General features: G+C 40.3%; 1 protein-coding gene across 4 annotated transcripts in view; it reads right to left on the reverse strand.

The window, feature by feature from the left end:
* Window positions 1-6364: 6364 nt before the first annotated feature.
* The window catches only part of SENP1 (SUMO specific peptidase 1), a 38363-nt gene continuing 20527 nt past the window's right edge, over window positions 6365-24200 (reverse strand). For 2 of the 4 annotated variants that reach the window (XM_061614717.1, XM_061614716.1), the window contains 5 exons: window positions 23117-23320; window positions 22584-22663; window positions 12710-12794; window positions 9952-10047; window positions 6365-9073 (listed from right to left, as the gene is read on the reverse strand). In XM_061614717.1, coding sequence (XP_061470701.1) covers window positions 9011-9073; window positions 9952-10047; window positions 12710-12794; window positions 22584-22663; window positions 23117-23320 — 528 coding nt within the window. In that variant the 3' untranslated portion in view covers window positions 6365-9010. Of the gene's footprint in view, window positions 9074-9951; window positions 10048-12705; window positions 12795-13545; window positions 13669-17998; window positions 18067-22583; window positions 22664-23116; window positions 23321-24200 lie in introns of those variants that run through there. The other 2 variants (XR_009761177.1, XR_009761178.1) reach the window with 2 other exon arrangements.

Below are 24200 nucleotides of genomic sequence, written 5' to 3' on the forward strand. Positions count from 1 at the left end.
CACAGATAGATGGATAGTAACCTACAGAGGCCAGTTTATGTCAATAGAAAGTCAGCCTCCTGAAAAATGGGAAGAGCTGGATGCTCCCCACCCACTGTACCAAAATGGACATGTATGGTAAATGACCAATGTTCCATTCTCTGACCAAGAGGAGGGAGGCATCCAGACATGGGACATGCCCAAGTTTTCTCTTATGGTGGCTGTGAATTTAAGGATAGTGGAAGTACATGCTGTAACACTCTCCTGCCAAAGGCTACCTCAGCTGAGGAATCAGTATCTATTTTTGAATGTACAGTTCAGTAATATGTAGGAGATGCTCATGCTGCAGTCCTATAGATCTCAGTTAAAGGAGCATTGGAGCAAAATCTGAACTAATAAATGTTGGATGTTGGTTCAGGCACAAGCAGATGCCCAGGATGTAGAACAGAATAGTGACAGGCTAGATCCCAGTTGAAGCAATGAGCCAGACAAGTAATAAGTTTTAAGAGTCACTTTACTGACAATAGAGGTATAGAATACATTACAAGCTCTCTCTCTCAACCAAACTCCTTGACCCCCACACTTTACAAGTGTCTGCTGGCCCTCTATATAGATAAGGCCAGCTGCCCGAGCTGCTAATACGCACAAGGCATTCCCAAGCAAGCGTAGAGTTAGGTTTGCACTCTAGTAGAGTAACGTGCATTGTTTGCTAAGAGGTAAGATCGGCGGTATTTAATAGAGCATGCTCCCAGGGAAGGGTACATAGGATTGCAACATTAGTGTATTGCCTGTACTGCAGCGCTTTATCATGTGCAGGATGGATCCTTGTCCAACAGGAGTTCAGCAGGGAGAGAGAGCCTGTGGCCCTGTTGTTGAACTACTGTTGTTGTTATAGGCGCAGCGGCTGCCAGGGGAGAGGATCGTCGCCATGTCTACGGCTATGAACTTCGGGACTAAAAGCTTCAAGCCGAGGCCACCAGACAAAGGCTCTTTCCCTTTGGATCATTTCGGTGAATGTACAGCATTCAAAGAAAAATTCATGAAGTGTCTGAAGGAAAATAGGTTTGAGAATGCTTTGTGCAGACAGGAATCAAAAGAATATTTAGAATGCAGAATGGAGAGGCAACTTATGTCCAAAGAACCGCTGGAAAAGTTGGGATTTAAAGACCTAATAGAAGAGAAATCAGAAACCCAACCTAAGACGTTGTAATGAAGAGAAACGAAAAGGGAGAAAATCCTGACCATCTCTTATGGAAAGCAGCAAATCTGCAGTAGTACATACTGTACATTGTATATTTCAAATGTGATTGCAACATGAAGTGCGCCTTCAAAGAAAATGCTGTAACTGTTGGCCAAATAGAAGAGTTACAGTGCAATCCTATATGCTGTCTACTCAACAATAAGTCTCATTGAGTTTAATGGGGCTTACTCTCAAATAAGGGGATAGGATTACTGCAATCCTATCACCAATTTATTGGGAGTAAGCCCCAGCGAACTCAGTGAGAAGTACTTCTGAGTAGACATGTGCTGATACAAAACAAGCCTCCCCTCTGAAAAATGAAGTTTTGTAGGAGATACAGTAAATGGTTTTCTTTAGGGGTTTGGGGTGTTAATGGTTACTTTTTGTTTTTAAATAATTGTTTTATTATGTTCATAATGTTGAAAAGTTGTTTTTGGTTATTATATTTGTTATGTCACTGTTTTATTATTTTTTGTTATTAGGAAATTGTTTTTGCAATTGTTTTTGACATGTATTTTTGTTCACCTTGTTGTAAGCCGCCTTGAGCACAATTTTATGTGGAAAGGCGGCATACAAATAAAATGATGATGATGATGATGATAGGTTGCATAGCAACGTGTCCTTGAAGATGGCTCCAGCTCTGCCAACTTTCGCTTCTAATCCACGTAGCTCACTTGTGGAAATTTAACCTCTGTTTCTTCGGTTTAATAGCCAACAATAAAAGCTATTCTAGTAGAACAGGCTGTAATCTTAAGAAGCTTGGGCAGGTGCTGAGCCTCACATATCACAATCCACTGGACTACAAAGGCCTGGGATACTTTATGCTGTAGAGGAGGGTTAAAAGGAAACACACATGTAGTTTGTGTGTCTGAAAGACCTGCTTCTCCTAGTGTAGATATCAGTGTAGTTTATGTCAAGCCTTCTCAGTTGGTTGACAAGGAATAGGGAAAAGGATTAATTCCTGGGAGTGATGAAAAACTGAATTTTTGGGATATAGGAAAGGTCTACACTTAAAACAGCACTGTCCTTTTAAATATACAGAGATCATCCTTGATGAAAAGAGTCTGCAGTTTCAAAACATGCATGAGGAATGCCACTTTTAGGAAGAGGAGTTTCAGCAAAATAGACTTCAATGGATTGAAAGGCTCCTTCCTGTGTTCAAAATCTTGGAGTTTTGTTGTTCAGTCATGAGACAAAGATCCTCAGCACCGGTTGGCCAAATCTTTATTAGAGTCCTGGATTTTATCTCCGAAGGGCTCCATTCTTCAGGATCTAGGTTCGTCTTGCTCAGGTAATCAGCCATAGAGTTTTAAAAAGCCCTTGATATGATCTATAGACAAGGACTAAAGATTGAGTTCTGCCCATATCAGGACCAACTTTGCCTCACAATGGAGGAATCTCTACCCAATGCCCCCTGACAATTTGTGTGGTCTTTGACCAGCAGTATTGTCTGCCCTGGCCAAGACATGCACCTGGTGGATCAGGCTAGTGAAGAACTGCAAGGTCAGGCTTACAGCTCATATAGCTTGAACAGAATATAGCAGGAGGTTCATGTCAGGGTCCAGAAGCTCTAGTCTACTTGACTGCAACAGTGAGCCACCCATCTGGACAAACTGGCAATAGTTGTAATAATTTTCCTGTTGGGATCTCTCTAAGATTGGCAATCTCCATCTCTTGGGACAATTGCTCCTGAGGTGAGCCTGGCAACAGGCACATGCATCAGCAGGGTTTTTATTTTGTCCATCGAGAAACAATGCTGAGCCAACAGTAGCACCTTGCTTATAACACTGTCAGTGATGTCAGTGAAATCTTGAGGAAAGAGGACCTCTTCAGCTGAGGGTTTGACTGGAGGGAAAACTACTGCAGCTCTGGAAGACTGCTGCTGAGGATCTGAGACGTAGCTCAGAATTGTAGTACTGAAGTAACTTTGCAAAGGAGCGAGGGGAGACTTCTCAAACAAGAACAGTCAAGGACTTTGGGCATCTTCCAATTTGTTGTCTTCAGTTCTCCTCCCTATCCAAGGGTGGGTGAATCAAAACAACCTGTCAGGAAGATTGCCAGAGGCCACATCTTGAGGATCTGAGAAGTCATCTCCATATTGCTCTGAATGCCTCAAGCCAGTGTTACTATTATTTATTTGATTTCTTACCCACTCTTTACCATAGACTCCCAGGACAGGTTACAGCAACTGAAAAATACAATATTAAAAAAATAAAACTAATTACAATCACAAGAATAGGGTAGGTCTTAAATTTAAAAAACGTACGTATCAAAGGTCAGGGTAAAAAGGTGTAGTGTCAGCATACAATGGAAACTACATAATAGAGGTGCAAGACACACCTCTGTAGAGAGGGAATTTCATACCTCAGGGGCTGCCATGGAGAATGCCATCTCTCCCAGGCCACCAACTGTCAAGACAAGCCCCTCTGCTGATATTGACACTTGAGATGGTCTGAAGGAAAGGAGGCAATCTTTCAGATATTTGGGACCTGAGTAATTTAGGCCTGTTGACAATCTTAAAGCATGGGTAGGCAGATAGAGGAAGGGGCTTTACTAAGGTACTGACATCCTGAGCCACATATGACTTTATAGGTCAAAACTAGCACTTCAGTTGGGCCTGCAAGCATATTGGAAGCCATCAAAGGCGAGAAAAGTAATTTTATAACATGTAATCCCAGTTAGAACTCACTGCCATATTCAGCACCAGTTGAAATTTCCAAACATGTCTTCAGAAGCAGTCTCATGTACAACATTTAAAATGTGAATGTGACTACCAGAGCAAGGGAAAAACCAAGCTGGTTATCTAATAGGCTTTTGTGTTTTAGTCTCTTCACTGTTCAACCCTGTGCTTATATGCAGGATGAGACACAGGACTGCCACCGAAAAGGCTGCCCTGGATCAAGTCTCTCCCTCCTTTTCTGTAACATGTTGTAGTTGTTTATGTAGAGATGATTTGGTGGATGAAGTGGCAGTTACGGGAACTCTGGGGGAAAGTGGCCACACCATACTTGAATTCTTGATTTTAACAGAACCAAAAGCTGAGAGTAGCCATACGCGCACCCTGGACTTCAGGAAAGCTGATTTTAATACACTCAGAACAATTGTAAGTACGGTTCCATGGCAAGCCACCCTAATGAGAAAAGGAGTCCAAGATGGGTGGGAGTTTCTGAAAAAGGAAATTCTAAAAGCGCAATGGCAAGCAATTCCAACAAGGAAAAAAGGGGGGAAACAGCAGAAGAAGCCAATGTGGCTTCACAAAAAGCTTAGAGATGACCTGAAAACAAAAAAAGACACATACAGGAAGTGGAAAGAAGGCCAGGCCACAAAGGAAGAGTACAGGCAGGTATCACGGAATTGCTGGGATGGTGTCAGAAAGGCTAAAGCTGAGAATGAGCTGAGGCTATCGAGGGATGCTAAAAGCAACAAAAAAGCTTTCTTCAGGTATGTCCATAGTAAAAGTCAGAGAAAAGAAATGGTGGCACAGCTACTCAATGAGGATGGCAAAATGATAACAGATGACAAAGAAAAGGCAGAAGTCCTCAATTCCTACTTTGGCTCAGTCTTCTCCCAAAAAAGGGTCTATGACCCTCCCAGGAAACATGAAGTAGAAGGGGCAGGATTGGAGCTTGAGATTGATAGACAAATGGTCAAGGAATACCTAATCACTTTGAACGAGTTCAAATCGGCAGGGCCCGATAAACCGCATCCTAGAGTATTGAAGGAACTGGCTGAAGAACTCTAAGAACCGCTGTCCATTATCTTTGCAAAATCATGGAGGACCGGTGAAGTGCCAGATGACTGGAGGAGAGCTAATGTTGTCCCTATCCTCAAAAAGGGCAAGAAGGAGGAACTGGGGAACTACAGACCAGTCAGCCTAACATCAATCCCTGGAAAAATTCTGGAGCAGATTAGAAAGGAGTCAATCTGTAAGCAACTTGAAAGCAATGCAGTGATTACTAGGAGCCAACATGGATTTATGAAGAACAAATCCTGCCAAACTAATCTCATCTCATTTTTTGATCGGGTAACCTCCCTTGTAGACTGTGGGAATGCTGTGGACATACTATATCTCGACTTCAGCAAAGCTTTTGACAAAGTGCCCCATGATATTCTGATTAGCAAGCTAGCTAAATGTGGGCTGGATAAAACAACTATCAGATGGATCCACAGTTGGCTCCAGAATTGTACTCAAAGAGTGCTTATCAATGGTTCCTTCTCAAATGGGGCAGAAGTAACGAGTGGGGTACCACAGGGCTCGGTCCTGGGTCCAGTGCTCTTTAACATTTTTATTAACGACTTGGATGAGGTACAAAGCATGCTTATCAAATTTGCAGATGATACAAAGTTGGAGGGCATAGCTAACACCGTGGAAGACAGAAACAAAATTCAAAGGGACCTTGATAGGCTGGAGCATTGGGCTGAAAACAACAGAATGAAATTCAACAGGGATAAATGCAAAGTTCTACACCTACGAAAAAGAAACCAAATGCACAGTTTTAAGATGGGGGATACTTGGCTCAGCAGTACGACATGTGAGAAGGATCTTGGAATTGTCGTTGATCACAAGCTGAATATGAGCCAACAGTGTGATGTGACTGCAAAAGAGGCAAATGCTATATTAGGCTGCATTAACAGAAGTATAGTTTCCAAATCGCGTGAAGTACTAGTTCCCCTTTATTAAGCACTGGTTAGGCCTCATCTTGAATACTGCGTCCAGTTCTGGTCTCCGCACTTCAAGAAGGATGCAGACAAACTGGAACGGGTTCAGTGGAGGGCAACAAAGATGATCAGGGGACTGGAAACAAAGCCCTATGAGGAGAGACTGAAAGAACTGGGCATGTTTAGCCTGGAGAAGAGAAGACTGAGGGGAGATATGATAGCACTCTTCAAGTACATGAAAGGTTGTCACATAGAGGGTCGGGATCTCTTCTCGATCGTCCCAGAGTGCAGGACACAGAATGGGCTCAAGTTGCAGGAAACCAGATTTCAACTGGACATCAGGAAAAACTTCCTAACTGTTAGAGCCATACGACAATGGAACCAATTACCTAGAGAGGTAGTGGGCTCTCCGACACTGGAGGCATTCAAGAGGCAGCTGGACAGCCATCTGTTGGGAATGCTTTGATGTGGATTCCTGCCCTGCGCAGGGGGTTGGACTTGATGGCCTTGTAGGCCCCTTCCAACTGTACTATTCTATGATTCTATGTCCCAATTTCATTCTGCTGAATATTTCCTCAATCCCACCAGCTAGTGATATGTAGGGGAAGAGAACAGCCAGCAGAATAAAATAAATTTTATAATGCAAGTTACAGAGGAAGTGTGGGGAAAGAATTTGACAAGGGGCTGCTTGGGTAGTAGCCCTTCATTTCTGATAATGTGTGTCTCTGCCCTAGATCCCAATAAGAGAAAAGGGGCGGGAAAATGATGCCATAGACCAGACTTCAGATTTTTGTTTACATTTTTTTAAACAGCTGGGTTTATTTAAGAACACATTACTAAAAAAAATACAGATTTTTTAGATCATCACTTGGAGAAAAACATAGAAAAAAAGGTTACCAAAGAGACTGGTATAAAAAACACACAGCAAAAAAAGGTACAAACTTGTCTAGGAAGAGCACGACTTAAGGAAGTGCAATGAAATTTGTACAAAACTATTTTTTACAGGTACAGAATATATAAAATGTTCCCTATCTGATGGCAAAAATACAAGAGGACTTTTTTTATTCTTTAGAATAAAAAAAGGTACATCAAGAGGTATGTCTGGCATATGAACTTAGTAAATAGTCCTACATCATTTACACCTGAATTCCAACTGCATCCCACCTTGGTTAGATGACAGCAGGTAGAGATACGAAATATAGCTGCTGTACCATGTCCATGAATATAAATGGAGCTTACAGTGGGTTCCCACTGAAACAAATATAAGTTGCACAGAAATTGTGTACAGAGGACAGTAGTATGGGTCAGTGGAATAGGAGATCTTTCAGTGGGATCTGAGATTTTTCAGTGCCTATCATATTTAACTAGAAGTTACACCAATCGGCGAGACTCAAAGTGCTTTGGGCTCTGTAAAAGATCTACCTGCTTGTATGTAAATATAAAGCTGTGGGTGGCAGGCAGCTTACATTGTTACATACAGAAATTAAATAGAATTTATATACTGTCCTGCATCAATGCATAAAAGCAGGGAGCATTTCAATTGAGGAGGTCCTTCACTCCATCATTAATGTCTATCTGGAACAGAAGCAGAAAGGGGTGCAAGAGGGAAAAAGAGACTGTCAGGCTTCCAATTCAGTGGTAGGAGTTAAAACAAAACATAGGAGAAGAGCTGTAAAACCCAGACACTTATTTGTTCACTGCTGCACCATTGAGAAAGGTTTATAAATATATATATGGTATAAAACAGCTTACCAATATTATAAAAAAGCTTTAAACGTCATATTGTATCTATACTCTACAAAGAGCTTGATGATCAATAACATCATCTGCCAGATAAGCATCCATCCAACTTGTAGCAGCTTAGTTGCTTACAAATCCAATTCTGTATTAAGAATGCAACAATCTTTCCTAATGTCAGCATTTCCTCATAGTCTGCTAATAGGCCAATAATGTAGTTAGGGGGGAAATGCTGGCTTTTATAGGGTCTGACCCCAGGCATTTCGGCATAAGGCCCCAAAAGTACATCACAGTCTGCAGCTCTACAGTCTGATTTGAAGAGTCAGTTGTGGAGGAGACAGCTAAGATGACAGCTCTGGATACAGGACACCTCTGCTGACAGTTGCCTCACCTTTCCAATGGTAGATAGTTGGCCCTGGATTTCGAGTCAGAAGAGAATTAATTAAGAATTCATGAGGAGAGAATGGGTTTTGAATGCTAGAAAGCTCCTCTGCTTGAGCATAAAAGAAAAGGGATTGCTCATCTTCCATTTACCATCTCTTGTTACAGAACTGAAGAGAAGGTCACCATTATGGTGAAAAGTGCTACAAGCTGTTCTCATCTGCTAGTGTCTATTAAGCACTGTTCTTCAACCTTGGGTTCCCAGATGTTGCTGGACTCCCACCATCCCTGACCATTAGTTAAGCTGACTGGGGTTGATGGGAGTTAAGAGACCAGCAACATCTGAGGACCCAAGGTTGAAGACCACTGTATTAGAACTTCCATTCTCAAGGAATTCCATTTCCACCTAATAATTTAAGAACCGGGGCAATATCACAACATGTTATGATTGCTGTGGAAATATCTATGTTATCTGCAGCAACATGTACAAATAACACACATACACACATGCATGCAATCAGGTTTCCCCAGACACATATGGACATGCATGTTTTACTTCCATATGACATTTGTTGTGAAAGACTACATGCAGCAATTGTAACATGTAACACTGCCCTTATTGAATGATGTGAAATAAATACAGTACAATGGTACAAATGCCCCACACAGTTGAAGCATGGCAGGTCTCAAGTTGTTTGCACGAGGCGACCATTTTGAAAGGGCAGAAACTGTAAAAAGAGAAATCTCCTTGAAGGTGAAAGTCTGCATTCCTCAGTGTCTCCCAACGTGACTTGTAAAAAATAGGATTTCAAGATAGAAAAAGGCAAGTGTGCTTCTGAAAAGGTTCCATGGCACACTGCTCCGTGAAATAGAATTCATTTTAAAAAAAACCCAAAATGTTTTGTACAGTCTAATAAGCTTCAGTAGGAAACCCATGCTGCCCATTTAGGAGATGGCCGAGGAGGTCAAAGGCCTGGTTCTAAGTCTCTGTAGGGTCCTGCATCTGGCATGCAGTTACAGCAGCTTGCGATGGAGGATCTCCCAGATCATCCGCTTCCGGAAATAAGGCATGTGTTGCTTTAACAGAACAAAATATAATAATGACATTAACACTGCTTAAAATGACAGCAACGTAATCCTTTAATACACACCAGCAAACTGTAAACTACACATTCATACTGAGGCACTTACATTCCAGTGTTCTGTGCCTCAAATACAAAGCTGGGGTTAATACCAAGCCTTGGACTGCTTCTTAAAAACACAAGGCACTTTTCAAGTTTGATCTGGCAATCCTAGCCCCACATTCTCAATTGTGTGTGTCCCTAAGATATAGATAACACTTCTATTGATGCTGCAAGCACCAATTGTGCAGCATACCTGGTCTGCTGTTGGTGGAATGAGAATTGTGAAGAAAGGGGACCACACCTTAAATAGACACCAAACAGATTAACAGAAGAGGGTGGTCGTAATACAATGCCATCATGTAGCAGGCACTTATGCCACACTTTTAAACAAGCTGCTGGCAGTGTAACAAAGAAATGAAAAAGTAGTCTTACTGTCACCATAAAAATAGTTGTTGACCATTTATACGGGTTATAATCCTGGAATTACCTTTAGTAGTATAGGGCATAACTTGCTTATCAGTATCACAAAGTTCTGCCTCACTACCCAAATTTAAACATCTTGCTACAGAGAAAAACTAGTTTCCCTTCACTAGCTCCCTCTCTTGCAGCACAATTATTCCCATGCAGTTATGCTCAAAACCAAATCTTGCAATCTGACTTGTACACCATAAGCAAATACATGGAAATTTACTTTGAGTTTTCTTCTTCTGATTACAGAGCTTGCATTTCCTTAGTTTAGAATTGGTTTCTTTTTGGAACAACTAAGATTAAAAGACACCATTATGATAATACAGGATGACACTGTGCCCAAAGCCAGTGTGGCCTACTTACCTGAGTGAAGTTGATTGGTTTGTCTTTGGCAATGCAGTCAGCATATTTACAGGCAAACATCCCACAGTCACTGCCATTCATCTGTTGAGGGATCTCCTTTCAAAGACAAACAAACCCAGCCCTCTATTTAGAAGACAAACCTCACATTAGCTTCATCAAATGCCTCGTGCTATAAACTGCACAGGCCAATGAAAGGTGCAAGAAATGTAGAAAACCTCACCATGAATGAGCACATCTTCAGCATTAATGGGAACAAATGAGCCAATATCATTTCAACCAAGATGAAGGCAAAGACAGCAAGATTGGAAATACTTCATCTTAGCTGACAATGAAACAGATAGGAATATGGGACAGCTCTGCTCATACACCAAGACCACTGAATGTTTTTAGTCACTGTGAATCCCAACACCTGTTACAGGCACCTATGGCTAGAGGTGCCCCCCTTCCTGCTCCCTCCTCACTCCATGCAATGAGAGAATGGCTACAACTTGCTCTCCACTTCTTTTTCTGGGAAGGAAGAAATCACTCCCCGCTGTTTCCTTTCCCTGTTCTCTGTCATTGGCTGCCTTCCCTGCTTTTTCACCTGGAGGCTAGAGCAGTGAAGATCAGGAAGGGAAACAATCAGGACTCGTATTCTTTTGTGTCAGAAGTGAGGTGCTATTGGGAAGCAAGAGAACAAGCACTGATGGCAGCTCTTCTTGTTCCAAAGATGGAGGAAGGAGACATTTGGACATGACCTCTCCAGTGGTTGATGCCTGCAGAGTTGTTGGAAGAGTTGCTACAGGCACCAGACTTGTGTATACATGGAACCTCTAATCACAAGCAATTGTGAGAGCGACACCTTTACAGCTAGGCATATCTATCACTCTCACATTTTCCCACAGTACATATTATTGTTCTCTAACATAGGGACGGCTAACCTTTTTGGGCCCAAGGGATGCATTCAAGGCTGCCCAAGCTTCCAAGGCCCACATGCCATTCACATGCATACCTATACCACACAGCATACAAATGCAGAACACCCAAACCCCCACACAGAGCACACAGCACAAATACCCTCATAATGTGAGTGTGTGTGCACATGCACCGAACCGAGACAAGGCAATTTCTCCATTACAGCACTGGCCTCTCAGCTCAGCACTGCAGTGGAGATAAGAGGTGTCTAATTTTGCCAGGTGCTAGTGGACCACCTGCAGTGGCTTGGCAGGCTACATCAGGCCACCCCTGGTCTGACAGCTACATTCAAAAATCTAAGAGTCATGGACAAGGTGAAAAATATGTCTTTCATTTACAGTAGGGCCCTGCTTTACAGCGTTCCGCTGATGCGGCAGCTTTCAATCAGGGGAAATTCCCCATTTTAAAGCCAATTTTGCGACATTTTGTGACGCTTTCGCGACATTTTCGCGCAACGCGGCCCATTATAGTCTATGGGGTTCCACTTTACGGCAATTTCCACTTTATGGCGGGGGCCTGGTCCCTAACCCGCTGTATTAGCGGGGCCCTACTGTACAGACTGTTATGGGGTGGCCTCATGTCTAATGTATGCAAATTTCCCATCTAAGAGTTTATAATGTATGTATTAATCCTAATGTATAGATTATTACACATCCAGGTATGCAGACCCCCTCAGCCAGTATACAGTCAAGCCTTAGAAAGTTTAAACTGGAGAAAGTTGTTGTTCCCCATCCTTATTAATTTCTGGGCAGACAGCCAATGTGCTCTTGCTTGTATAAACAAAGGAGATAATGGTTTCTATGAGCTGCATCACAGGAGGAAGCTCCTTATATGGTGTGGACAACATCTGCCTTTAACTATTTTACCAACTAGTTGGAATTTGACTATTATATATGTATCTGCCATCAGTAATGGACTGTAAATGATGCAGCTCAGAATGTACAGCTGTTCAGCAAGGTCACAGCCTTAATAAATTCCTATATAAAGAGAGGATTGTACCCAAGTAGGGGCTGATCTCCCTTGAGACTTGGCCGAAAACACACTGCTGTTATGCTTGCTGCTACGGATAGCCAGAGGTCTACCTCCCACAAGGGTGAGATGGTTCTGTTATGGATAAGAAACAGAAATATACTAACAGGGGAATGTAACTTGTTTGATGTTGATTCCTTGCAATGTAACTTCGCAAATATTGCAATGTAACTTATATAATGTGTACGTTTGAATTAAAAGCACATTATACTTTCAGATATGTGAACAGTATATTGCAATGTATACTGCTGTATAAGTCTGATATATAATCCTGAGCTATAACAAATAGGAAACATACTGGTGAACCCATTACAAGCATTATGTACGCCATTATGTGCTTGTAACTTGTCCAGACTTTGATCCTGGCTTATATGATTCTGATCTACTGGCTGAGGCTAGACACATGTGTAACTTGTATACATAAGAAAGGAATGTATACAGAATAAATATTTTAAAAAATAATATAAAGACAATCCACAGTTGAACTCCCAATTCCTGTCTCCCAAGCCCTAAGAAGTCTTGGGTGGAGGCTCCAACCTTAGCCCGCTTGTTCAGTCAAAACTGCTGTTGGAGACTGCATAAGTTAGGTGAGCACAACGTCTAACATATAAGGACTCTGAATAGCCAATGGGGACAATGTAGGAACCTCAATCTTGTGCATTCACATGAGAGAGGCTGTCCAGACAGTTTCAAGACTAACCCTTAATTTATGAAAATTGATATAGGTATGATCATCTCAGGTGCTTATGCGGTCAGCTATATAGGTCCAACACACCTGGCTCCGCTTATTCAGTTGCATCCAGCCATTGGTATCAAATTCCTTCCGCTTTTTGTCCAAGCTTTCCTGCTTTAGATACTGCCTGCAGAGATTTGAAAAGAACACATTTTACACAATCAGCAAGTAAAATTATTCCAACTAATTAATTAATTCTGAAAAATTAATGTTAATTTCATAATTGCTTCTCATAATCCAGTGTTGGGCTTAATTCACCAATAAACCAATTCATCACCAGCACACCTATACCAGAAGGGCAAAATCACGGAAATGCCAGAAATCTCCTGACTAAAGGATGAATGATGAGAGCAACTACTTTTCTGGTTAGAAAGCCCCCTAAAAACTGAAGTTTGCATTGTGCCCCACCCATATTGCTGTCCCAAAATCAGTTTTTTTTCCTAACCTCAGGCTATGTCTGCACTGTTGCTCCCCATATGGTTGGGTCATAGAACAGACTGAAACTCTTTTAGTAAAGAAAATGTGGCAATGAGATCCCAGACACAGGAACAGACATGTGAAGCATTCACAGGCTGATGTGTGCTGGTACGTAACCAGCTCACAGTACACACACACAAATGCACACACACTCACCTCTTAGTATTTTATTATCTTGATAAAAGGATGAACAGCTTACTATCAGTTGCAAATAGTATGTAATAGGTAGACTGTTCACACCATTACCTTATAGTTGCACCAAGTATTATCTACTTGTATCTGCCTCTGGGGAGCTTCAGTTCTTACCCTTTGAGGTAAGAAAATCTACTGGGGTCAACTTCAATCTCCATCTAGCATTAACATTGGGTCAGACAACAGTTAATGGGATAAAAACCACAACATAGCAGGCACACATACCCTCAGTGTTAAAATATTTAAGCCTCAATGTTAAAAAGATTAAGCTTTCCAAGAGCTTGCTACTATCTTCTGTACGTTTCTGGAATTCCTTTTTCCTACCACTCCACCTGCATTCCATAAAGATGAAAGAGAATACAACTGAATGATAATGCTTTGGTTATTAAAGTAAGCCAGAAAGTGCCAAACAGCATCAGTCCTATGTACCTCAACCCAATGCATTTGATTCAGGTACCAATACTGCCTCTTTTTAAGCCAGATCCAACTGCTACTCACCCTTGTGGTCAACCATATATTATTTCTAAAGCAAAGAGGTCCTGATCAAATTGTGTTGTTGTTTTTCTTATGCATTTTCCTGCTGGATTAAACATCTGATTGCAGTCATCGCTCTCTCCTACCCCTATCTTATTCTACTCCCTCCTACTCCTATCTTATTCTAAATGTATGTAACCATCACCCTAGTACATCTTATTAAAATGTTTTGTTGTAAACGTCTTTTCTGCCCTGGGCAGGATATAATAATACTAATATAATAAATACTACTACTAATAATAATACAATTGAAACACAGCTGCTCTAATTATGTTATACAACCTTCAAAACTTTTTTTTGTGAGACTTCCGGGAAGGGTGACTTCGCTTGTGCCTGCTTTTGGGACGGGCTCCCGCCTCAAAAGAAGCTTATTCAGATATAAATCAGTCAGAACATTTTTTTTTTTTGACTGATGAAATTTCTCCCAGGCAGGGAGAAACGTAGAGATCAACCTCAAAAGCCTGTTTTTGTTGGGAGGACTGGATTTCATTAATTTATGAGATAAGGTCCAGCCAACAATGCCGGACGGACTTCCTAACAAGCTCTATCTGCTTAAGCGATACGTTTATCTTTTCTTTAAAGAGAGAACGGACTAACAGGCAAGCACCCTTCTTTCTATTATTTTTTTTACTTGGTTTAAATTGTTGCAGCAAAAGGAGATTTGTCAGATTGATCGGCTTTGGACAACTTCTGGGTGAGATATAGCTCTTCTCTGTTATTCACGAAATTAACAGCTTATCTCTGTTTCTGTCGCAAAAAGCTGTCCTGGAAGTGCATTCTAAAGATAATAAACAGAAGAGGGATTTCTATTCCTGATTTCTATTCCGAGGAATATTATATTGTCTGGGACTATTCTCTTTTTGGTCTTTTTTATTTTGACGAATCTGCTTCTTCACGACGCCACTAACTGTTTTGATGCTGGGAACTAAATTTGTTTTGCATTCTTGAACATAGAGAGATAAGGCAGGTTGCTCTGTTTATACTCTGATGTCATCAAGCCTGGAATATTAACCCAATTGTTGCTGAAATAAGAAGTGGTTCTTCTTTATTTTTGTTTTGCTTGGTTTTCGTGGTTTTAAAAATGGCAATCAAGAAAGTGGCTGAGAATCTGGAAGTAATTATGTTTCAGAAAATAATGGATGAGATTGAGATAACGAAACAAACCCTGCGACAGGGTAGTAAGGAGCTGAAAATTGAACTGAGCAAAATGACGCAGGAGCTTAAAGAAATAGGGGATCCTGTGAGAGAGGAGAATGAGATCAGAGATGAGAAAAGAAAAAATAAAGGGAAGATACAAGCCCTGGAGATTGGAACAAATGTGGAATTGGAAAAAGATCTGGAGTTTATGGATTTTAGAAATAAAATCTACTGTTTGGAATTTAACGTTATCTCTGAAGAAATTAATGAAGATATTAGAGATAAAGTTATCGATGGCTTGGATAATCTTCTGGACTGGAATGATGTGATGGAGCTTGATATAGAGAAAATCTATGGAATTAACTGCAGCCATGTGACAATGGAAAAACTCTTAAGAGATGAGCCAGTGCATTTTGTAAAAAAGAAGAACACAGATATGACTTTACAACAGTATTTCAGCAACTTATTCAGAATGGATGGCAAGAAAATATTTGGGATAGAGGAAATTCCCATCAGACTCTTATTATATGACTATGGCTACAACAGTAAGATTATTATGGAATACTGATAATGGAAGATTGGACACTGAAATTACTGGACTTAACAGGACTATTGAAGATGGAAGATGGAACTAATAGGGATAATGGAATAATGGCTATTGAAATTATTGGACCTAACAGATTCTGATGAGATGGATTAATCGAAATGTTTATTTGGACTATGGTTATGACAATAAGATTATTATAATTATTAACGAGATGGATTAATTGACATGTTTATTTGGAGAAAAATTGATAGATATATTTCTTAAAGAATTGAAACCTCTCTTTGACTTTTTGTGGAAAGAATAAAGTAATGTTTATGAGATTTGATGATTAATTAAGATAACTACTGGAGGAAAGTGATTTTATAATATGATTTAAGAGACAGGATTGTTATATATTGTAGACCTATAACTGATTTGATATGTGACAAATGGGAAGTCAACATTTTTTTTTTTTTTTGTTTAATCATTTTTGTTTTGTTTTGTTTTTTGTCTTTGAATGTTTTATGATTTTGTTTTCTATGTTTTATGAAAATTTGAATAAAAATTATTGTAAAAAAAAAAACCACTTTTTTTTGTAAGCTAATCCTCTGCAGCATCTGCATATTAGGGAGAGCTAGCCACAGACCTGAACTTACAAGATCTGAACAGGGTGGTCCATGACAGATGTTATTGGAAGTCACCGACTGATAGGGTCGCCATAAGTCATAATCGACTTGAAGGCACATAACAACAAAAAATAAATATGATGCCCTATAAATGTTGTTGAACTAACAATTACCATTAGCCCCAGCCACGAAAGCCTATGGTCAGAGATGATGGGGTCATAATCCAATAACATCTGGGGCACCATGTTTGCTATCCTGGCATAAGGAATATGAGTATTAGGCTCATTTTCAAAAGCACTTGCACAAGTGGAATATATATAAGTGTGTGTGTCTCTCTCTCTCACACACACACATGTAATATTGTTTCCTCTTCTCTTACTGACCCTTTCTTTTTACAATTAGCTCTCTCGCTCATAGTGTCACATCAAGAGCTCATATGTCATCACTTTTCTCAAGAATCGTGCAACTTGTCCTAGTTGCCTTATGACATTTGGAACTGTTTCAGTCACAGCCATCTCCCGCACCTCCATGCTGTATGGCAAGCTACTTCCGAAACAGAGGGTTTCTGATATTGTACAGAAGACAAAGCAGTCTCTGATACGATATAGAAGACTGCAGTTCAAAGGAAAAAATTCCACCAGATTTGCACAAGCTGTATGGCTTGCCTACAGTAACTTTTTGGGATCCCTGCTTAGTTTTCTACATAAGCATGAAAGAGGCAGTTCTTTGCATATCATCTACATATAGTCAAGAACATTATTTAGAAAGAAAGCTGAAACACTCAAATTAAGATAATACTACTTGGTATTGATGTGATATTCTGAAAAATGTCAGCTTTCTTACTAGATATTTCTGTCTCAGGATAGAAAAGCACTTTAAAATACCATTTGTGGGGTACAGGAGGACCTTAGTCAAAGCAAGTTAACATCATATCATTTCAGCATCCTATTAACTTAGAAGAAATCTCATCAAGGAGCATTTTCTCCAGGACACAGAGCACTGGGCAGCCTACAAATATTTTGAACAAGGAAGACACTATCCATATATCAAAGTACTACAGACGCTCTCTACAAGAGGTGTACTTGTATCTCTGCATCTTCCTTAGCATATTAGAGGAGAAGAAAACTGCTTCATATTTCTTTCACAAGCCACAAGAGTACAATATACCTAGAGGCTTGTGCTGATGCTTATGTAATGCAAAATTATTGGTCAACATTGGGGAACTCCAGAGGGTGCAAGGAGGAGGTGGTACATGTCTATGAGGATGCCCATTTGCATGTTCTTTTGGAAGGCCACCTTTATATCTACACCAGGCCACTGAATTATCAGGATAACCCTACTGAAGAATATTCAGCATTTTATCTGGGGAAGGCTTTAGGGCAAACTTGGGCTATTCATTTCTGCTTAGCTTCTACATAACGAGGCATATCTTATCTGAGATTCCCCACATCAGTACAATGCATGGGCGCAGTAACTAATTATGTGGGAAAATATATTTACATATGAAGCTGCATTATACCAAGTCAGATCATTGGCCCATCTATCCCAATACTGTCCATTCTGATCAGCAGCAGCTCTCCAGGGTTTTAGGCAGAGAAATGTCTTTCCCAGCCTGGTCACCTTAAATAATTAAGATTAATTCTGTTCTGACTATCCTACTGACTAAGATTGGTCCCTTTGTATAAATGTGGATATACATTTTAGGAATAAAAATAAGCCACAGGAGATTTATGGCACCCCATAAATCTCTCCCTTTTCTAAAAAGGGGAAGGCAAATCACTCAAGACTCACCAAAAATCAGGAAGCTCTAAAGATTGAAAGCATGAAAGGGTCACTAACCATGAATAGGACCTCCGTCCCCTCTTCCCGGTGTGATCCTCCCACTGCATTCAACCAATTAAAGCCTCCTGAAAGGAAATAGAAAGGGAAAAGCAATTACAGGAAGGGCAATAATCAGCTGGAAGCCGAGTCCCTGTCCTAATACCCTATCTGTGCTGCTAGTCATCTGGTCAAAATTGCAGGGCTCCTGTTCTAACTAAGCCTGTCATCTCACAGGCTAGAACAAAATGTGCTGGGACCAAATCTGGATCTAATCTGGCCTTCCTGTATTACCAGAGAACATTTTATATCACTCTTTATAACTAGCAGATTTCCTTTGGAAAAGACCTGCCTACATGAACAGACTCAGGTGACAAGAGACATAGCAACTATTCCCGTGGCTAGTTATAAAGCATTTCAGTGACAAAACTTTAACCCACGTGCACCTACAGAAAATATAAAGCCATTCACTTTTTTCCTCAGTGATACAGAGGAAGTGGCCTCTGCTTATAACAGGAATGGGAAACCGTTTTCAGCCTGAGGGCCACAATTCCTTCTGGGTAGTGTCCCAGAGACTACATGTCAGTCGTTGGCAGGACCAGAAGAAAAATAGATGAAGCAACGAATGTAATTTTTTTTACCTTTGTACAATAGGCTAGTTCCTGTACGCACTCACACACTCCTCTCTGCCCTCCATCCAGACAAGAGGCATTATCAGGAGTTCAAGGACACATTTTAACCAGGTAAAAAACATTCAAGGAGGGTGCGAAGCAAGGCCAGTGAGGAGTGTTGCCTAAGGAGAGGATGTGGCATGGGAAGAGTCTCAAGGGTCAGATACAGAGGCTAAGAGGGCTGCATTTGGCCCCTGGGCCTGAAGTTCTCCAGGCCTAATTTATAATCATGTTTGCTTATTACAGGCAGCTGATAATTCCTGGCAAAATTTAGCAACCGTTTGCCATAGATTACAAAGGCTATTATTTATATTGTCCACCTCTCATACAGAGTGAGCTCATGCTAATACATTTAATATAAAGCATGAATTAAATATAAAATACAAAATCCACTAGCATAGTTCATTCATATTATTTATGGTTAAAGCCATCATTCTAATACAAACACACACACTCCATGTTTTAGTGGAGAAAACTGCAGACACCAAACTCATGTACAAAAATAAAATCTTATCCATTTAGCCCATTGCCATTTCTTAAACAAAACCCCTTTTACCAGCTGGTAAATTAAAGGCCTGCTCCAAATTATTTCCATTTTCTAAATTAAAATATACATATTCTACTTTTTTATCTACATTAATATGTAGCTCAAGTGATATGGAAGATTTCCCATACTACAGGACAGAATACAACTTCACTTATAGACACCACCGGCCTCCACTTAAGATCTTGTCAGCTTAGGAGGCCAGGAAGAGGAGCTTCTGAAGCTCTTGCATGAGCACTCAGAGGAATACTCAAAAGAACTTCCTGACTATTTGGAGGGCACAACTTTATTAAACAAGCTTTTAGAATTTAAATTATGGCTTTAAATTATATTTAATCTCCTGTTTTATTGGATTTTTTTTTGTCCAAATATTGTGCAGCCCTGCAGATAGATCCAAGTGAGTTTTTAACTTAATAGCAAAATGTAAATCAGTAGCTTTCTAAATGACTGGTTCCATCTGCATTAGCAGCTACTATAGTTAGAAACAATTTTGACAAATCCAACATGATATAATGCCCAGGGAGCTAATCTTAATTCACTAATAGGCAAAAAAAACTTTGCAGTTTAGGAATGTACCTATAGCCAACAGGTATTTCTATCAAACTTTAAAAAATAGGGAAATTGGGCAGCTATAGTGAATGCACCAGAGGAGCAGGAGACCTGACCTCCTCTCTGAGATATTGTACTGCCCTACAAATTTCTAAAAATGCAAACACAATTTGGGTTGGTCTTTCAAAGACCAACCCAAATTGTGTTTGCATTTTGCCCCCCCAGGGGGATCCTCAGCACTGGATACAGGGGGCCCTGCCTGCTCCTCAAAGTCCTTGACTTGTGTGGTATCTGGTTCATCCTCTGAGGATTCCATGCCTAATACTAGTTCGAGGCTAGGCATGACAATAGTAATAACATTTATTCTTTCACCATATGCTCAGAGGCACATGTTACCAAATTCTTCCAAGCTACACAGGAAGTGGACTGAACTGTGAAAGACCAACCCAAATTGTGTTTGCATTTTTACAAATGTGTAGGGCAGTACAGTATCTCAGAGTTTGAGAGAAATATCTGTTGACAGTTGCTAGGAGATGCCCTGTTCTCCTCACAGACCTTCAATCAGAGCAGCTGACTGTTAAACTCTTCTGGCCACTGGAGCTCTGTCAGTGGAATAGGAGTCTCCTCTCAGCACCCTTCACAAACTACACTTCCCAAGATTCTTTAGGGGAAGCCATGACTGTCTCAAGTGAAATAAAAGTCTGGCATGGGTGCAGCCCCGATTAGGCAAGTCAAGCAGCTGTGAGTCTCTTTTAGAACACTGACAGTTGGTTCTTACTGAGCATGCCCAGGCTTATCATTCACTCCAATGCTAGATTACTTTAATTAAAAATCAGCCAGGCATTTTTTTTAACTTTTAAACTGAAGAAAATGAAGGTCAGAGTATGGGGTAAGGTCAGTACTAGGATTACAGGTACTCTGTGAACATCGCTGATTTTTAATTAATTTCAACAAATGAGAACTCTGGCAGAAAAGAGACCAACAGGGGTCTCGGGGTTTTCTTCTCTCTTTTTACACTTTGAACTCACGATTGTTTCTGACTGTTTTGTGTATCACCATGAAAATTGAGAGGGTTGTTAACCAAGCGTTTCTGAGTTCAGGACTGTAAGTTTGGTAAGGTTTTATTTTGAAAGGAGCTTATGGGAAGCATCAGAATGGCATGGGGGGTATTTTCAATTTAACATTGCGGAATGCAAAAAATCCATGCTGGCTACAGTATACAGCCGCTCTTGTGGCTGTATAATAATTTTCCTCATTTCATTATTTTTATTTACGCTACTTGCAAAATTACACTAATCACCAAAACTGTTTTTATGTTATTTTCAGAGTTACCTGCTACATAGGCTACCAGCTTCTCGTAAAAGGTATTTCTAGTTATCGATCCATTGGTATCTTCTTTGTTTGAACTTTGTTTGATACAGTGTACATGTTGCTTCCAAATGTTAAGATGCATTTTATTGTATATACATTTGTTTTCTTCTGCACTGTGATGTGTGCTGTTAACAAAACCTAACTTACAAAGTTTTCCTGACCTTCTAAGCCTTGTGTTAGTGTGTCATATCCCAGTTCATGTTTAAGACAGGACTCTATTCACAAATGGTGCAGAGTATTTGAGATACAGATTCATTTTATCACAGATACTGAAAAGTGTGCAGGTATGTAGATCTCTAGAAATTCACAGGACAAGTTTAAAATACTTTCATAGCTTTACCATTCAGAATTTCCTGCTAAACATTCCTGAATCAGCAGGAAAATGTTTGATAAACAATTAAAACCAATAATTGCTCTGAGTATTATTGCGACTTTAAAGCTACAGAGCAATGCATTTAGGCTTGATCCAAATTTCTCCCTTGATTCTTTTTAGAGAAAACGTCATACTCTGGTAACATCTGGAAATCTTGAGATATCTGATGCATATGTCCTTTCATTCTATATTACCATAGCCTTGCTGGTATGTTTTTCCAGATGGACAAGGCCATAAAATGCCAGGCTACCTTAACAGCATTATGCCAGTTTGTCACTTCCTGTTCAGATATAGAAGCCCAAAATGCAATCGGATCCTATGCATATTTACTCGGAAGCAAGTCCCGCAGGACTTACTCTCAAATAATCTTCCTGGCTTATTAGCTGATGAGTGGCATCCATGGGCCAGTGAATAGACTCCTGCTCATGCAGCAAAACCTCCCCTTCCTTTTCTCTCCCCTGCAGCCTACCACACTTCCCTCAAATCTGCTCTGGAGGGTTGGGGGACATTCCAGACTAGATAGGAGAGTGTCCCACTGCATGAGAAGAAGTATGGTCATGCAATGTTGGCAATCATCCAATATGTTTATTTGATAGGTTTTTTATCGTTTGGTAGTCTTATAGTCTTTTTTTAAAAAAAATCTTGAGCACTTTTTAGTGAAAAGGTGGGGTAAAAATATCTTAAATCAAATAAATAAATAGATGGATTTAGGATTGCAGCCTCAGTGATGCAGTGAGGAATAAAGCATTTTCAGCATGTGGAGGCCCATGCCCTACATATCTTCTTATAAGGGCTCAGAGGCTGTAGCCCAACATTTAGCCAAAGTCTGTGAATGTTTGTTTGAAGGAAACAGCTGTGCTAATCCTATCTCAAGAAGGTGGAAGCATCAGCTCAAGGAAAATATAGTAACATTTGCCCTTTGGGTTACCAGAGCATGGTTGCTGTTAGCCATCCCTTTGGATTCAGTCATTTCTGAACATCATGACAGTAGCAGCTTGTCATAAAAGATTGCTTTCTATTCATCCTGAGCTCTCATTTCCTCTCTTCACCCTTGACTAGGGAAAGCTTAAATATATTTAAATATATTGGGATACTCACAACAGTATCTTGCAAGCTTCGCTGTTGGTTCCTCCCATTGAATCATAGTAGGTGATGTTTTTTTTCCTGAAGTCAATAACCTAAATAAGACAGAACTTGTCATTAAGTCATTCACAACCATCAACTTTCTAGGATGCATTCAGCAAACATCCAGACTTGCTTTCTATAAAAAAGGGACCATACAAAAAAAGAATTTTAGATGGAGATCTTTGACAAAAGTGAAGCAAAGGTTTATAGAGACTTCTCTTTAGTTTAGGAGTACCTTGCTCAGCCACATTGTGACATGGCTACAGTTGCACAGCGGAACAAAACCAATGATGTCTGCACAAATATGGTGGGCCTGTGGCAGTTTTTAAGGTATCCATAAGTTTGTAGATCTTTGTTGCCACTAAGGCTTAACTATGAAAATGTTTGCTCACAACTACATGCTACAAAAAAGGACCCTTTTTGAAGAAGTTCCTCAGAGTTCTTCAAGACAACCAAAAGAGAGAATCTGAGGTATAAACACACACACAACCATAAAACATACTCACTGTTAGGCACCAGTGGACACCAAGGTGAATAGGCACCAACAGGATGTCCACAGAAAACACATCCACTTTTTTAGTCCAACGTTTCACAGCTTGGTACCCCGCAGTTTTTAACTTGGTGAAGAAAAATGTGTTAAATGCATGAACGGTTGGAAAGCCCCTCTGTTTACTTCTCTCCATTAGCATATTCATGTAGAAATTGATTATCTGAGAGGGAGAAGAATACATATGCTATTGTCATGCAGTTAGGAAACAACTGATAAATTTTCAAAATAGCTTTATTGCATTCACAAGAGAAGAATATTCATTAAACAAATCATGATATTTAATCTTGCTAGATACCATCTGTCCTGCAACCCTGATGCTTAAAAAAAAGCTGCTCATTAACTTAAGAGTGCCAAGTACTTCATATTCCTTTCAGTGCTCTAAATATTATGCATATATAGTATACGTGGTGCATATAAGTGGTGCATTTGATTTTGCAATGTACGTTACAACATTTGAGATTTCATAAAATTCAGAATGTTTTAACAAGGATTACGTAGAAGGGACAAGAGAATTGAAGTGCTGCCTTGTTTTGCAGGGACAGAGAGGAAGGGCAAAGACTGGAAGTTACAGAGTCTGCCCCCACCAAAAAACTATGAAAAGTTAGGTGTGTCAACAAAGTAGAACTATATACTGAGCTGCAAACACAGGATTTCTAACCCCATATTTGCTGCTGAAGATGCAAAATAGGGGTTGGAGGGATTTGCAGGGGAAGAAATGATGAGCAGGAATCCTTCCCCTGTGCATTGCTTTTTTCCTTGCACTCTTTCCCCCATCCCATTTTGCCCAGGTTCCCAGATAAAACAGAGATCATGGAAAGTGGCAGTGGTAGGAGCAGCTGGGGGTCTAGTAAGGAGTGGACAGGTCATCTACGTGCACTGTGCTATGTGCAGCACCCTGTGAGGTTGCTGACCTCATACTGTTGCAACAGGCTGCCTGATTTGTCATTTTTTGGATTTTGATCCACTTTATGAATGCAGATTGTGGCCGACTATAATATGGATAAACTCATGTTTCAAGCCTAGGATGTTATGAGCTATGA

The sequence above is a fragment of the Rhineura floridana genome, chromosome 3, assembly GCF_030035675.1.
Source record: "Rhineura floridana isolate rRhiFlo1 chromosome 3, rRhiFlo1.hap2, whole genome shotgun sequence".
Lineage (NCBI taxonomy): Eukaryota > Metazoa > Chordata > Lepidosauria > Squamata > Rhineuridae > Rhineura > Rhineura floridana.